Source organism: Schistocerca americana, chromosome 5, assembly GCF_021461395.2.
Source record: "Schistocerca americana isolate TAMUIC-IGC-003095 chromosome 5, iqSchAmer2.1, whole genome shotgun sequence".
Taxonomy (NCBI): domain Eukaryota; kingdom Metazoa; phylum Arthropoda; class Insecta; order Orthoptera; family Acrididae; genus Schistocerca; species Schistocerca americana.
This window is the reverse complement of record NC_060123.1, coordinates 297356387-297371081: the sequence shown is the minus strand read 5'-3', so window position 1 is coordinate 297371081 and position 14695 is coordinate 297356387. Positions and strand designations below refer to the sequence as shown.

At 45.6% G+C, this 14695-nt stretch overlaps 2 protein-coding genes across 2 annotated transcripts in view; one reads left to right on the top strand and one right to left on the bottom strand.

Moving 5' to 3' along the window:
- LOC124615325 (mediator of RNA polymerase II transcription subunit 20) overlaps nt 1-14695 on the top strand; it is a 587946-nt gene that overhangs the window by 48558 nt on the left and 524693 nt on the right. The window lies entirely within an intron of this gene.
- LOC124615324 (facilitated trehalose transporter Tret1-2 homolog) overlaps nt 1-14695 on the bottom strand; it is a 387232-nt gene that overhangs the window by 19657 nt on the left and 352880 nt on the right. The window contains exon 3 of the mRNA XM_047143124.1: nt 2776-3117. Within this exon, the coding sequence (XP_046999080.1) occupies nt 2776-3117 (342 nt within the window). The remainder of the gene's footprint in view (nt 1-2775; nt 3118-14695) is intronic.

Here is a 14695-nt window from a genome sequence, read left to right as displayed (position 1 = left end):
TTAGCAGGATTCTAGATACATGCAATTGATAGCAATTAAGTTGTGGCGGATGTAATTAGAAGTTATCGTAACTGTGTACCCAGGACACTGAATTGATTTTACAGACCTTACTAAAGATGCCAGGGATGATATTTTTACAGTAGGATAAAGTGCCCGTCACGTCGGAAGACGGCCCCGTTTTAAATCGTTCTGAGCGTCCGCCACTACCAACGTCCAGCAGCGAACGAGATCCATTGTTCTTTGGGATGCCTTGCCGTACACAGCGCTAGACAACGATAAACGATAAGCAAAGCAAACTTCATCTCCTCCACACTTAGACATGCAGAAGCGTCTTTCGGCATGGCGTGACTTCACCCGTTACCGCACCAACGAGTAAGATCGTGTGCGGACTGAAGCGAAATTTGTGACTGGGCTCAGGATTTATTGGCAAGGAGGACGCAGCATGTTACCTTGCAGGGAGAGTCAGCCATAGAAGTAGAAGTAACTCCAGGTGTTTCCCATGGAAGTCCAGTGGGGCTCTGGTTGTTCACATTGTGTATTAATCACCTGGTAGACGACATTTTAGTAAGGCCAGATTTTTTTGCAGAGGACGCAGTTATCTATAACGAAGTATTGTGTGAAAAAACAGCGGCACAGATATGAAATGAAATATTGATAAGATTTCAAAGTGGCGCAAACTTACTTCGAATGCACGGAAAAGTATAACTGTACACTTCACAAAACAAAAAAAAAAAAAAAAAAACGACTACAATGCCAACAAGTCACAGTTGGAATCGTTCAACTCACAGAAATGAGTAGGCGTAAGAATGTGTAGTTAAATGAATGGGAAGGATTACGCTAGCTCTGTTGTAGGTAAAGCTGGTGGCAGACTTCGAGACAGTGGTAGAATACTGGGAAAGCGCAGTTACACTAGAAAGGAGACTGCTTACAGAACATTCGTGCGACCTGTACTATGTTGTTGCTGATGTGAATGGGGCCCTTACCAAAAGCGACTAACAGAAGATGAAGTTTTACAAAGCCGGACAGGACGAATGGTTGCCGGTTCGTTTGATTCGGCGTCGCAGACATGCAGAAAAAAAATTGAAAAAAAAAAATCAAATATTGTGTGAAATTATTTGTCTAAAGGAGAGAAATTGTGCTCGGAATCACGCACAGCAAATGAGGCGCGTCAAATCTGTCTGTAATCGGAGGGAAATTTCAGTTTATGTTGTAATTTGATATTTATTTTGTGGTGTCACCGCCAGACACCACACTTGCTAGGTGGTAGCCTTTAAATCGGCCACGGTCCATTAGTATACGTCGGACCCGCGTGTCGCCACTGTCAGTGATCGCAGACCGAGCGCCACCTCACGGCAGGTCTAGAGAGACGTACTGGCACTCGCCCCAGTTGTACAGCCGACTTTGCAAGGAAAGGTTCACTGACAAATACGCTCTCAATTGCCGAGACGATAGTTAGCCTAGCCTTCAGCTGCCTTTGCTACGACCTAGCAAGGCACCGTATTCAATTGCTAATTAATATTATGAAGCATGTATCATCAAGAGCGATGTTCTACAATTATGGATTAAAGTTAAGTATTCCAGAAGCTACGTACTTTTTTTATAGCATTCATTACGTATCTTGTTGCAGACCTCACGCCAGCCTGCGTCAGTTTAAGCGCGTGCCTTTCGGCTTCCTCTCATTGTGTCAAGGCTGTCTTGTCTAGACAACATATTTCTTCAACGTGAAAAAAGAACTCGTCAATTTCTTCACGAATGTTACTTCTGTGCGCAAAATAGCTAGCCGTTGAAAAGATGACTTTTCTAACAGTTCATTTATATACGTAGCAGCTATATATATCCCATTTGCCCATCTGCCTGTCTTTATTTGGCTGCGAAAATTCGGACAAAATCCATTGTGAAATTTGTTTTCGTTCCGTTCAAACTTAGAGTAAAAAGACTGAATGAAATGAGCGTAATTTCTGTTGAATCGCACAAAGGTCCAGGGCTCTGAAATGGTCGGCGTTAGCATTAGAAAATTGCAGCGAAATGCAGGAAGATCTGCAGCGGATAGGCACTTGTTGCAGGGAGTGGCAACTGACTCTTAACATAGACAAATGTAATGTATTGCCAATACATAGAAAGTAGTATTCTTTATTGTATGATTACATGATAGCGGAACAAACACTGGCATCAGTTATTTCTGTAAAATATCTGGGAGTAATCGTACGGCACAATTTGAAGTGGAATGATCATATAAAATTAATTGTTGGTAAGGTGGGTGCGGGGTTGAGATTCATTGGGAGAGTCCTTAGAAAATGTGGTCCATCAACAAAGGAGGTGGCTTACAAAACACTCGTTCGACCTATACTAGAGAAGATCCAAAGAAGAGCGGCGCGTGTCGTCACAGGGTTATCTGGTAAGCGTTACGGAGATGTTTAGCAAACGCAAGTGGCAGACTGCAAGAGAGGCGCTGTGCATCGCGGTGTAGCTTGCTGTCCAGGTTTCGAGAGGGTACGTTTCTGGATGAGGTATCGAATATATTTCTTCCCCCTACTTATACCTCCCGAGGAGATCACGAATGTAAAATTAGAGAGATTCGAGCGCGCACGGAGGCTTTCCGGCGGTCGTTCTTCCCGCGAACCATACGCGACTGGAACAGGAAAGGGAGGTAATGACAGTGGCACGTAAAGTGCCCTCAGCCACACACCGTTGGGTGGCTTGCGGAGTATAAATGTAGATGTAGAACTGCTCCGGGAGCCCTAATGACCGCGGTCAGAAGCCGTGCCAGCGACGCACCTGGGTGACGACGAGCACGATGGCGTAGCAGAAGCCGCCGAAGAAGGCGGTGACAAACATCATCTCGACGGAAGTGGCAAAGACGGTGGCGACCCAGCAGGCGGAGAGCGGCAGCGCCGTGGCGAGGAGGAGGCGGCGCCGGCCGAAGCGCATCGCCAGCCCGCCGAGCAGGCCGCCGCACAGCGCGCCCAGCAGCGACAGCGACGCCACCCACGACGTCTGCTGCGCCGACACGGGGAACAGCGCGCCCTGCTGCTCCAGCGACGCGATCGCCGGAGAGCTGTAGCCCTTGCCCAGGCCCGCCGCGAACGGCCCCAGCGACACCGCCAGCGCCGCCAGCACCTGTCACCAACACAACAGTTCGTTCTTATATACTCTGGAGCACCAAAGAAACTGGTGTACGCGTGCATATTCAAATACAGAGATATGTAAACAGGCAGAACACGGCGCTGCGGTCGGCAATGCCTGTATAAGATAACGAGTGTCTGGATTTAAATGAGTTTGGACGTGGTGTTATAGTCGGCGCACGAGCGGTGGGACACAGCATCTCCGAGGCAGCGATGAAGTGGGAATTTTCCCGTACGACCATTTCACGTGTGTACAGTTAATATCAGTAATCTGGTAAATCATCAAATCACCGACATTGCTGCGGCCGGGAAAAGATTCTGCAAGAGCGGGACCAACGACGACTGAAGAGAATCGTTCAACGTAACAGAAGTGCAACTCTTCCGCAAACTGCTGCAGATTTCAATGCTGGGCCGTCAAAGTGTCAGCGTGCGAACCATTCATCGAAACATCAACACCGACACTGGACTGTCGACGACTGGAAACATGTTGCCTGGTCGGACGAGTCTCGTTACAAATTGTATCTAGTGGATGGACGTGTACGGGTATGGAGACAACTTCATGAATCCATGGACCCTGCATGTCAGCAGGGGACTATTCAAGCTGGTGGATGCTCTGTAATGGTGTGGGGCGCGTGGAGTTTGAGTCATACGGGACCCCTGATACGTCTACATACGACTCTGACAGGTGACACGTACGTAAGCATCCTGTCTGATCACCTGCATCCATTCATGTCCATTGTGCATTCAGACGGGCAGTTCCAGCAGGACAGTGCGACACCCCACACGTTCAGAATTGTTAGAGTGGCTCCAGGAACACTCTTCTGAGTTTAAACACTTTCACTGGCCACCAAACTCGCCATACATAAACATTATTGATCATACCTGAAATGCCTTGCAACGTGCTGTTCCCTCGTTCTCTTACGGATTTATGGATAGCCCTGCAGGATTCATGGTGTCAATTTCCTCCTGCACTACTCCAGTCATTAGTCGAGTCCATGCCACGTTGTGGTGCGGCGCTTTTGCGTGCTCGCTTTGGCTCCTACACGATAGTAGGCAGGTGTACCAGTTTCTTTGGCTCTTCAGTGTACAAGGTGGTGGTGTTGTGGTCTTCTGGGCGAAGACTGGTTTGATGCAGCTCTCCTTGTTACTCTATCCTGTGCGAGCCTCTTCATCCAAATAAGTACTGCAGCCCACATCCTTCTCAATCTGCCTACTGTATTCATCTCTTGGTCTCCCTCTACGATTTTTATCCCCGTCCCCCTCCAAACACACACACACACACACACACACACACACACTCTCTCTCTCTCTCTCTCTCTCTCTCTCTCTCTCTCTCTCTCTCTCTCTCTCTAGTAGTAAACTGAAAGCCCCATAATCTCTCAGAATGCGCTCTATCAGCCAAACGCTTGTTTGGTCAAGTTGTGCCACAAATGTCTTGTCTCCCCAATTCTATTCATTATACCCTCACTAGTTAAGTTATCAACCCACCTAATCTTCAACATTCTTCTTTACCACCACATTTCGAAAGCGTCTATTCTCTTTTTGCCTATACTGTTTATCATTCATGTTTCAGTTCCATATATGGCAATGCTCCAGACTAATATCTTCAAAAAAGACTTCCTTGCACTTAAATCTATATTCGGTGGTAACAAATGTCTCTTCTTTAGAACTTCTTTTCTTGCCATTGTCTATCTACATTTTATCTCTTCTCTACTTCGGCTATCATCAGTTATTTTTGTACCCAAATAGCAAAACTTATCTACTATTTTAAGTGTCGTTTCGTAATCTAATTCCCTTAGCATTACGTGATTTAATTCTTCTACATTCCAACATCCTTGTTTTGCTTTTGTTTGTGTTCATCTAATTCCTCTTTTCAACCTCCTTTCAAGACTAATGTGTATATAACCTTGTTAAAACGAATTCTAAGGGACCGAAAAATCGAGCGTTCATGTTACAAAAACTCGTTTTAAGTGATAAACACAGATTTTAATACCTATACATGTACAGCAGTATGGTAATGCGTAATACCCTTTACATCACTCTACTGTAGACGTATACTGTAACACCATAAAGTGACTGTAAAAGTGTATATGCTCACACTCAACGATTTTCTTGGAAAAAATTCAAGCCTGGTTCGCTGACGTTCAAAGGAACGCAAATATCTTGTAATTACGCAACCAATCGTAACTACAGCAGAGTCACAACAAGACGAGAAGACATCCGTGGGGAAGGTGTGTTCTTGTCAGGATATCGCTCTCTGTACAGTTCCGCTGCCTGCGTAGCATTTGCCGCGCGGGATTAGCCGTGCGGGCAAAGGCGCTGCAGTCATAGACTGTGTGGCTGGTCCTGGTGGAGGTTCGAGTCCTCCCTCGGACATGGGTGTATGTGTTTGTCCTTAGGATAATTTAGGTTAAGTAGTGTGTAAGCTTAGGGACTGATGACCTTAGCACTTAAGTCCCATAAGATTTCACACACATTTTTTTTCAAATCATCGCCCCGCCATCGAGATTTAGATTCTCCCTGTTTTCCATAGATGACTTAAGGCTAATGCCGAGATGGTTCCTGCGAAAGTGCGAGTTCTATGTCCTTCTCGGTCCTTCCCCAATCGGAGGCTGTGCCGTATTGCTAATGATACAATAGTGGACGGGACCTTAGAGCCTGAGCTTCCTCCCTTCTTGGGAGGCATATTTCTTTATTTGGTGTGTAGTGATTTGGTCAGACAGAATCGACACGTGGTATCATTAGAGGGCAGGAGCGCGTCCGTGCTGCAGCGCTGTGTCGCGCTTTAGCCGGCACCTGCTCCGGCCTGTGCTGACGCCGGCGGCGCGGCGCAGCGGGCGGGATTACCATAATGACGTCGGCCGCGGCAGCGGGATTAAGGCGGCTCTGCGCGCGCGCGCCTCCACCTGCCGCCGTCGCGCGTTCCGTTTGCAGACTCTTGCTATACGCCCGTCGCCTCTGCTGAGGTTTTATCTTCCCGCGGCTTTGTTTACCGGCCCTGCTGTTGTGCACGTTAAATAATTCTTGTAGACTAATATCGACAGATTTATGCTTATTCGATACGTTCATCATACATCCAGTGCGGCTGCCGTTTTGACCGCAACCTGTCACCATCAGGATACAGCCAATACATGAGCAGGGTATACCATGCAAAGTGCATAGCGCTAATCTATTTGGTTGGTGCATAACTTCGTACCATTTTTGTTTTGCATGTTGGTATTCCGGTTGCTATAGGCTTATTTATCGATTGTCATTTTTTTCTCGTATGGAGCAGTGACAGCAGTGACTCTCCACCTTAGGGAAGACCTCCGGGTTTTTGACGAACATCGTTTAAACGCATTGATCCACAATGATCCACGCCAGGGTACTCGAGAGTTGGAAAATGTGATAAAAGTCGTCATTCCACCATAGTGCGACATTTATATGCAGTGGAGAAGATTCAAAAATTGGGTGTATGGATAGCGCATCCCAGCCAAAATCACAAATATCAGTTGGTGGTGGACATACGTTCATCTCTGCTTGCTCGTCGTCAATTGGCTCGTGAACAGCAATGATCATTCCTATCCTGTATCGTTATGGTTAACGAGAAATGATGTCTTTATGCTGAAAGAAAAGGGATGTTGAGCCACACAAAGCAGCAACTACCCGTACAAAGATGTGCGTGCATCCACAAAAGATAATGTTATGCATCGGGTGGAACAGCGGCGGTGCGGTGTACTGAAAGTTACTTCCCCAAGGTTTAACCACTACTGTTGACATTTATTGTCAACAGTTGAAACGTCTTGCAGACGCAGTCAGAGAAAAACGACCAGGGAGACTGCGTGAAGTGATGCAACTCCACGATAACGACCGCCTGCATTCTGCTGGGCTGACAGAAAACACTATTTAGGTGTTGGATTAGGGAGTCATTCCGCTCCTACCATGTTCACCTGGTCTTTCACCCTCAGGATTTTCACCATTTCTGCTCTCTTTCGAACAACCTTCAAGGAACTTTTGCGGATGAAAATGCGCTCCGAACATGGCTTCACATATTCTTGGCCATAAAACCACTTGATTTCTATAGTCGCGGAATCAAAAGGTTGCCCCAGCGTTGGCAGACTGTTGTAACTAGTGAAGGAGAACATATTATTGACGATGATCACTTGGAGGGATCTGCAGCCTCACAGTTGATGACTGTAATGTATATCCTTCCAGAGCTAGTTGGATTCTATTGTTGTTATAACGCAACCGTTTTTCCAGGTAACATGCTTCATTTTCAAAAGGGCGTTAGATGTAAGGTCATCATAATAAATTAATTCCTGTTTACAATATCGGCAGATGTGCAGCTTACATACATCATTCACACATAAGATTTCTCAGTATATCATTCTTACACGTTAAAATGAGGCCGTTTGAAGAGATGTTAACTGACTCACAGAAATTAGTACGATGAACATCACTTGCAGTTTTTCAGTGTGTTATAGATAGGTATTGTTTTTCATTTGTGCGTTATATTCGCGGGATTGCCATGTCCTACAACGATTATCACCTACAAAATAAAACTCACGAGATGCTACCGAACGTTAGTGTAGTCTGCGTATATGTGAGATTCTGGACAGGGGGCCTCTGAACCAGTGCGGCTGCCGCTCGGTGCAACAAGCAACGCGAGCAATGACAATAACGGCTATAGTTGAATGATCAGTCGCTAAATACCAGGTTTGACTCTGTACAAAGAGCGGATAGCCACTTAATACGTTATAAGGTATTTCAGGTACGAAGATGCCGTAACAAAGTTTTACGCAATGATGGTACATATAGAGGTGATTATGACCAATATCCGTACCTTTAAGGTCGACGTAATTAGAGACTGAAATGTGCCTCTGACAAACAACGATCACAAAATAACTCCGCCATGACTATTAAATGTTATTTTCCGTCCATTTTTTCTATGTAATTTACGAAAAACTGATGAAACCCAAGTCACTGTGACTGGATCGAGGTTTGAACTGTGTTCCTTAATATGCATTCAGTCAGTTAACTACTGAAGAGTTTTCCCAGTCAAACTATGTTACTAGTGCTTAAAGGGCACATATAACTTACTGAAAAGACAATTCGGTGGCTAAGTAGTTAAATGTCAGACTGACAAAACAAAGCTCCTGGGTTCAATCCTAAGAAGGTTTTTCAACTCTGGCGTACTGAGTGGTTTTAAGTAAAGTGCAGCTACTCAAAGAGGACCAAAGTGGGCTGTACGCGTGGTACGGAAGCGAAACTTGGTAGATATTCTAATGCGGAACTGATTTCTGCTGGAAAAAAAATAATTCCAGTTTTGGCCACCACGAGCAAATCAGTCTCTGTGAATCAAAGAAAGACGTATAGAAATATATTCTTATGTAATGGGTTATATGGGGCATGGGCAAAAAAGGATGAAACGAGTGAGAAAGGCGTAATGTTGATTTTATTATTAACCCCCACTTACACAATTTGTTCATTATCAATACCGGAGACGTCGACGAGACGTTGTACAGCTCCAGATTTGCACCTAGCGGCCAAAAATGGAGCTAATTTTTTTTCCAACGTTAATCGGTTCCGCATTTACACATTTGGATATCTACCGAGTTTCGCTGCCATACGATAATTATAGCCAACGCTGGACTTCCGTGAGTAACTGCACTTTATATATAACCATATTTGAGAACTGCCGAGAAAATGGCTCTGAGCACTATGGGACTTAACTTCTGTGGTCATCAGTCGAACTGCCAAGCAGCCCGAGTCCACGTTAAACTGTAGATCCCCCGATAGCTGGATTGAAGGTTGGAGAAAGGTAAGAATCTGGCTTTGAAAAATGCTTATTTCGTAATTGACGTCTTGTCTTTGGAAACCATGTTTTATATATTTTTATATTATGTTCTTACAACTACTGACGAACTGCACCTGGGAGAACTAGATTATTCTTCCTTTACGTAACTTCAATCCCTTCTTTTAATCGCATTTTTTCCATTTTTCGTTCTGTAGTAAACAGAGTGAGGACGGGAGAAGATACAACGTAAAAGTGCGTCGTATCCTGGACAGTGTAGGCAGCTGGAGATAAATTTTGATGGCCACCACGGACGAGGACAGAGAGGGGAAAATGGGGGAACGCGGATTGTGAACCAGCGAGGGTGGCAAATAAAGTATACATGTATATATAGAGGATAAGGCGGTGGCGCAAGGGGGAGGGGGGGCGGGGGAGCGGAGAGATCAAGCTGGCCATCAGGCGGAGATAAAGTGGAGCAGGGACCGCCGCAGATACGGCCTGCATCCGGCCGCGACATCGGGAGGGGTGGTGAGGGAGGGAGGCGGCGGTGGGCGGGCCTGCGGCGGGGACGGAGGATTTCATTACGGGCTCCGTATCTCGCGCTGGCATGCGGGTCGCGTCGCCTCCAGGGGCTGCCTCAGACACACGCACTGGCTTGTTTTCGCTGCCGCTGATTTCACCAGCGCGCGCAGTCTGACTCCGCAGTATGTCTACATCTACATATATTCCGCCAGTCACCTTACTGTAAGCGGCGGAGAATACTTCTGGTATCCTTCCCCACCCCACCTCCGCCGCCTTTCCCTCTTCATTTCGCGAATGGCGCCTGGGAAAAATGATTACAGGTATACTAAATTCTCGAATTTTCTCGTTGTGTTAATTTTGTGGGAGGCAGTAATATGTTGATCTGCTCTGCCCAGAACGTGCTTCTGCGGAAACGCAGTATTAAATATCCCATGATACCCAACACCTCTCTTGTAGCGTCTGTCACTGAAGTTTGTTGAGCATCTGTGACGCTCTCGCGACAGCTAAACAATCGCGTGATGAAACACTCCGCTCTTCGTTGGATCTCGTCTGTCCCTTCTATTAATTCAACCTGTAAGGGTCCCAGGTTGGCGAAAAATACTCAAAAACTGGTCGAACGAGCTCCTTGTAAGGCGCTTCTTTTGTGGATGAAATACGCTTCCTTACGATTCTGCCTATGAATCTCAGCCTGGCATCTGCTTTTCCTACTATTTGTAATATGTGGTCATTCTACAAAGGTCTTTCTGGATACTTATTCCTAAACATTTACGGTAGTTTTCAGAGGCTTGGCGCCACTAGTGTAACTGACTGCCATGTTGATTTCTTCACCTATTTATGCGTACTAACATTTATTTACGTTCAAGGTCAACTGCCACTCATCAGTCCTCCGCCGTTCTTCCTGAAAATCTCTACAGTCTTCTGGCGTTGCTACCTTCTTACAGAAAACCGCATCATAATCTCCGAGAAGCCTCTTTGAGCTTGCTACATAATCCTCCAGATCATTTATACATATTGCAAACAATAACGTTTGTATCACACTATCATGGGTTGTTCCTGAAATTGTTTTTACGTCTGTCTAGTTTGTACCGTTAAGAGCGTCATGTTACGCCCGCGAGTGAATCAGAAATATGGTTACACGGCGTTCAAACAAATTAAGCCTCTCGATTTGTATAACACAGACATGAATTTGGCGTTAGCTGACGATTTAGAATTTCCGACCCACTGTTCTGACACACTTACCAAACAAGACACACAATTAGGGGTCTGTGCGAGCAAGAGAAACTCTATCCGTAAGTCTTTTATCCGCATCCGCGGATGAAGTTTGTAAATCATTTTAATCCGTTCAGTCTGCCGGAGCCCTGACAGTAGGATTGCCTAATTTTAGTCAGCTAAAACCAGATCTCGTAATTAAGATTTCACTGAGTAAGAACATAGACGGCGATCATGATCATATTTTGACACTGTGAAAAGGTTTTCAATAACGTTACCGCCTTTGAACACTGAAATGAATCGATGATAAAAGGTGAAAATTTCTGCCAGACCGGGCATAGAATCCGATCTTCGGGTTAACTTACACAGTACTACCATAGCGTCATCTATCCATGAACCTCTCATTTGCCGTTTCGGGTTCCCGCAACAAACTGGGCTTGTGTGCGCCCACACTGAAAGAATGGATCATTAGTCGTCACACCTTTTATATATACAGGGTGTATCTGAAATGAATGTAAAAGATGAGAGGGCTGGTAGAGTGGTTCATAAGCACATTTCACATAGCAACTCATGTCCGCATCCCTTAGCGTACGGCGCCAGGCGTGGTTGAACAGCGTCGCCGCCAAGAGGATAGGCACACAACATGCCACCCGAACTGTGATGATAGTAGGTCTGCAGAGCAACGATTCGAATGTATTTGTGTGACATTAAGGTAAAAGAGACGTTGGCTTGAAGTTTTATGACGCTGTAGTCGACAAAGTTGCGGTTATTCCAGGTGGGACATCATTGCGGGTTTTCCACCTCTTACTTGGGACGTGAACTTGTTGCTTTTGACTTTGCAAATGCCTGTCGGGGTAGTTGTCACATAGAAGGCAGCATCTGTGCACACTACGGACTCTGGTTCGACCGGCGTTAATTTGTCACGAAACGGGGATACACTTGTATTTGTTAGTGTGGAACGGACAGGAAATGGAGCGCAATTGTTGGGAAGAAAGGGCAGACATACCCTATGCTTAGGGACGGCGGATAGAAATGTTCACCCAGCCCTACGTTCGTAGGTTTCCACATCGTCGAGTGCCAGCCTCATGCCCATTTGCTGCCATCCACAGATCCTACGAGAACAGGTTCACTTTAGGTACGTTCTCGTAATGACACATGTGCATTTAAGGCCTACTTCGTACGCCGGTGTGTTCATTTTGTTACAGGTGCAAAGGCCTCGCGCTTTCGTTCGTCAACGCACAGTGCGTACACCAGAACTCGAAGAGGAGGCGTTAGCACTGCTGGAAAACACACTCTCAACAAGCTCGCAGTGTGTTGCACGGGAATTGGATGCAAGCCATTTCACAATGTGGCGTGTGTGGCATCAAGATGATTTGCTCCACTACCGCCTTCAGAACGTTCACGCCCTTAACGTAAGACGATTTTCCAAATCAAATTGAATTCTGCCAGCGGTTTTTGCAAATATGTGCTATTCAACCGGACTTTCCGAACCGTGTACTTTTTACGGACGAGGCATCCTTTACAAGAGAGTGTATATTCAACAGCCACAATCAACACGTGTGGGCACGGGAAAATCCGCATGCCGCCTTTGTTCGTGGTCACCAAGATCGCTTCGCTGCCAATATTTGGGCTGGCTTGGTAGGCAATAATCTGATACATTAATCTTTTTACGAGGAACTGTGCCAGAGTTGTTGGAACACGTCCCGCTCAACATGCGCGGCGAATGTGGTACCAACACAATGATGCACCTGCGCACTTCTCACATGCAGTGCGAACGCTTTTGGATGAAACCTTTGGTGAGAAATGGATAGGGCTGAGTGGCCCGGTGGCATGTCCTGCACGTTCCCCCAACGTGGCACCCATTGATATTTTCGTCTGCGGCCACCTGAAATCTATTGTCTAGCGTGCATTACGGCAGCCTCCGATGCAATTTCCACTTTACCAGCAGTGTTTGAAAGAGTGCGACAGTCACTCCAGTGTCCTCGCACGGCGAGCAGTCGAGCAGGACGGCGTAATTTCGAGCACTTTTTGTAACTCTTTTTAAGTAAAGGTCATAAAACTTCACCCCGACTTCTCATTTACCTTGATACCACGAATACAATCAAAACGTTGCCCTGCAGACCTGCTACCATGAAGTCTCAAATGGCATTTTGTGTCCCTGCCCTCTTGCCGGAGCACGACGCTGTTCAACGTCGCCTAGCGCCGTACGCAGATATGGGTTGCCATGTGAAAAAAGATTGTTACGACCCACTCTACCACCCATCTCATTTTCTACATTCATTTTTGATACACCGTGTGTTTATCAGTAATTATGACACGAAGAAACGTACTAAGTAAATGAGAGGCTTTAATGTATCAATTGTTTGAGATTTTTTTCATTACTGAACCCACTGAAATTTTTTCGCAGACTATTTCCTCCACATTATGAAGGCAGATTAAGTCATTACAAGTTGTCACGTACTGCACACTGTCAGAATTGTGTCGCCTATGAAATATGCGTCACTTTAGAAAGCACAACAGTTTCCGCCTGAACTGTCATTAAATACATTTATTCACGATTCTGATTTCGGCGTATTGTGCCATTCCAAAGTGGCAGCTCACCATGAAATGTGTTTGTGTGCTCTTAAAAGGAAGTTCAAAATGGTTCAAATGGCTCTGAGCACTATGGGACATTCGAGCTAATCAGTCCCCTAGACTTAGAACTACTTAAACCTAGAATGAGATTTTCACTCTGCAGCGGAGTGTGCGCTGATATGAAACTTCCTGGCAGATTAAAACTGTGTGCCCGACCGAGACTCGAACTCGGGACCTTTGCCTTTCGCGGGCAAGTGCTCTACCAACTGAGCTACCGAAGCACGACTCACGCCCGGTACTCACAGCCTTACTTCTGCCAGTACCTCGTCTCCTACCTTCCAAACTTTCCAGAAGCTCTCCAGCGAACCTTGCAGAACTAGCACTCCTGAAAGAAAGGATATTGCAGAGACATGGCTTAGCCACAGCCTGGGGGATGTTTCCAGAATGGAAACACACAAAGTGCGCGCGTTTTTTATAGTAATAGTAATACTTATTGTTATCATCCTCGTCATTGATTATTCCCATTTAAGAGGGCGTGTTCACTTGAACCAATCTCAGCTTTCTTCCTTTTCCTCTTTTGTTTTCTTTCCAAATCGTCTTCATTAATTCGTTGCGTTTTTTCGCTCTTTCTTCTGTCCATTTTTCCCCTTTTATTTTTTCTCTTTAGATTTGTTCACTTTTCGTGCTTTCTGTCCTTAAATCCGTATTCTGAGAATTTCAACCGTTCAAGATCGTCTTGTGTTTCTTTCATCCAACTGGCCTTAATTTACTTGCATTAATGGTTTTGAAAATTTTCTTAACGCGTCAGTTTTCATCCATCCTGCATAAGTGTCCGCAGAACTGTAGCCGTCTTTTCGTGAATTAATTTGTGATAATGTTTTGCTTTCTTAGAGTTCTTTTCTAGGTCGTCTGATCCTAGTTCCGTCTCGAGAACAGCGACGCAAAAACCGTCGCCTAGTGAGGTAGTTAGGTAATCTTCGAAGAAAAAAAAAAAAAAAAAATATTTGTTCAGTAGTTTTCGCGATATCAGTTGATAAATATGAATTTGTTTCTGTGAAAGGAAAATTTCAGCCGTTCAATTAAAGTCAAAGACAGATTTTGTACGTGCTTAGACACACTATAGAGCTCTATGCATTATACTCGGTTTTCTGATCTGTTGTGTGGTGTTTGTAAAAGATTCAGAGAGATGTGGGGGGAGATGCGAAGAGGATAGTCTATAGCATCGGAGCGCTGTTGTAACTTCTTACAGACAGTGTAAACTTCGGATCTAAAGCGCCTGACGGCAAGTAATTTAAAGCAGACCATGACGACGTAGAGGTCGATGGGTCGTAATTCGTGCGCCGACATGACTGTCATTGTGACCACGTTACAGTGACGCATATAGTGGTGTGGACGTAGCAGCTGTATCGGTTTCCTCGCCCGCCGGGGACCGGCGCACAGACTTCGCGGCAGACGATGGTGCCAAATTAATTGGCCGGCGGCTGGTGGCAGCGCA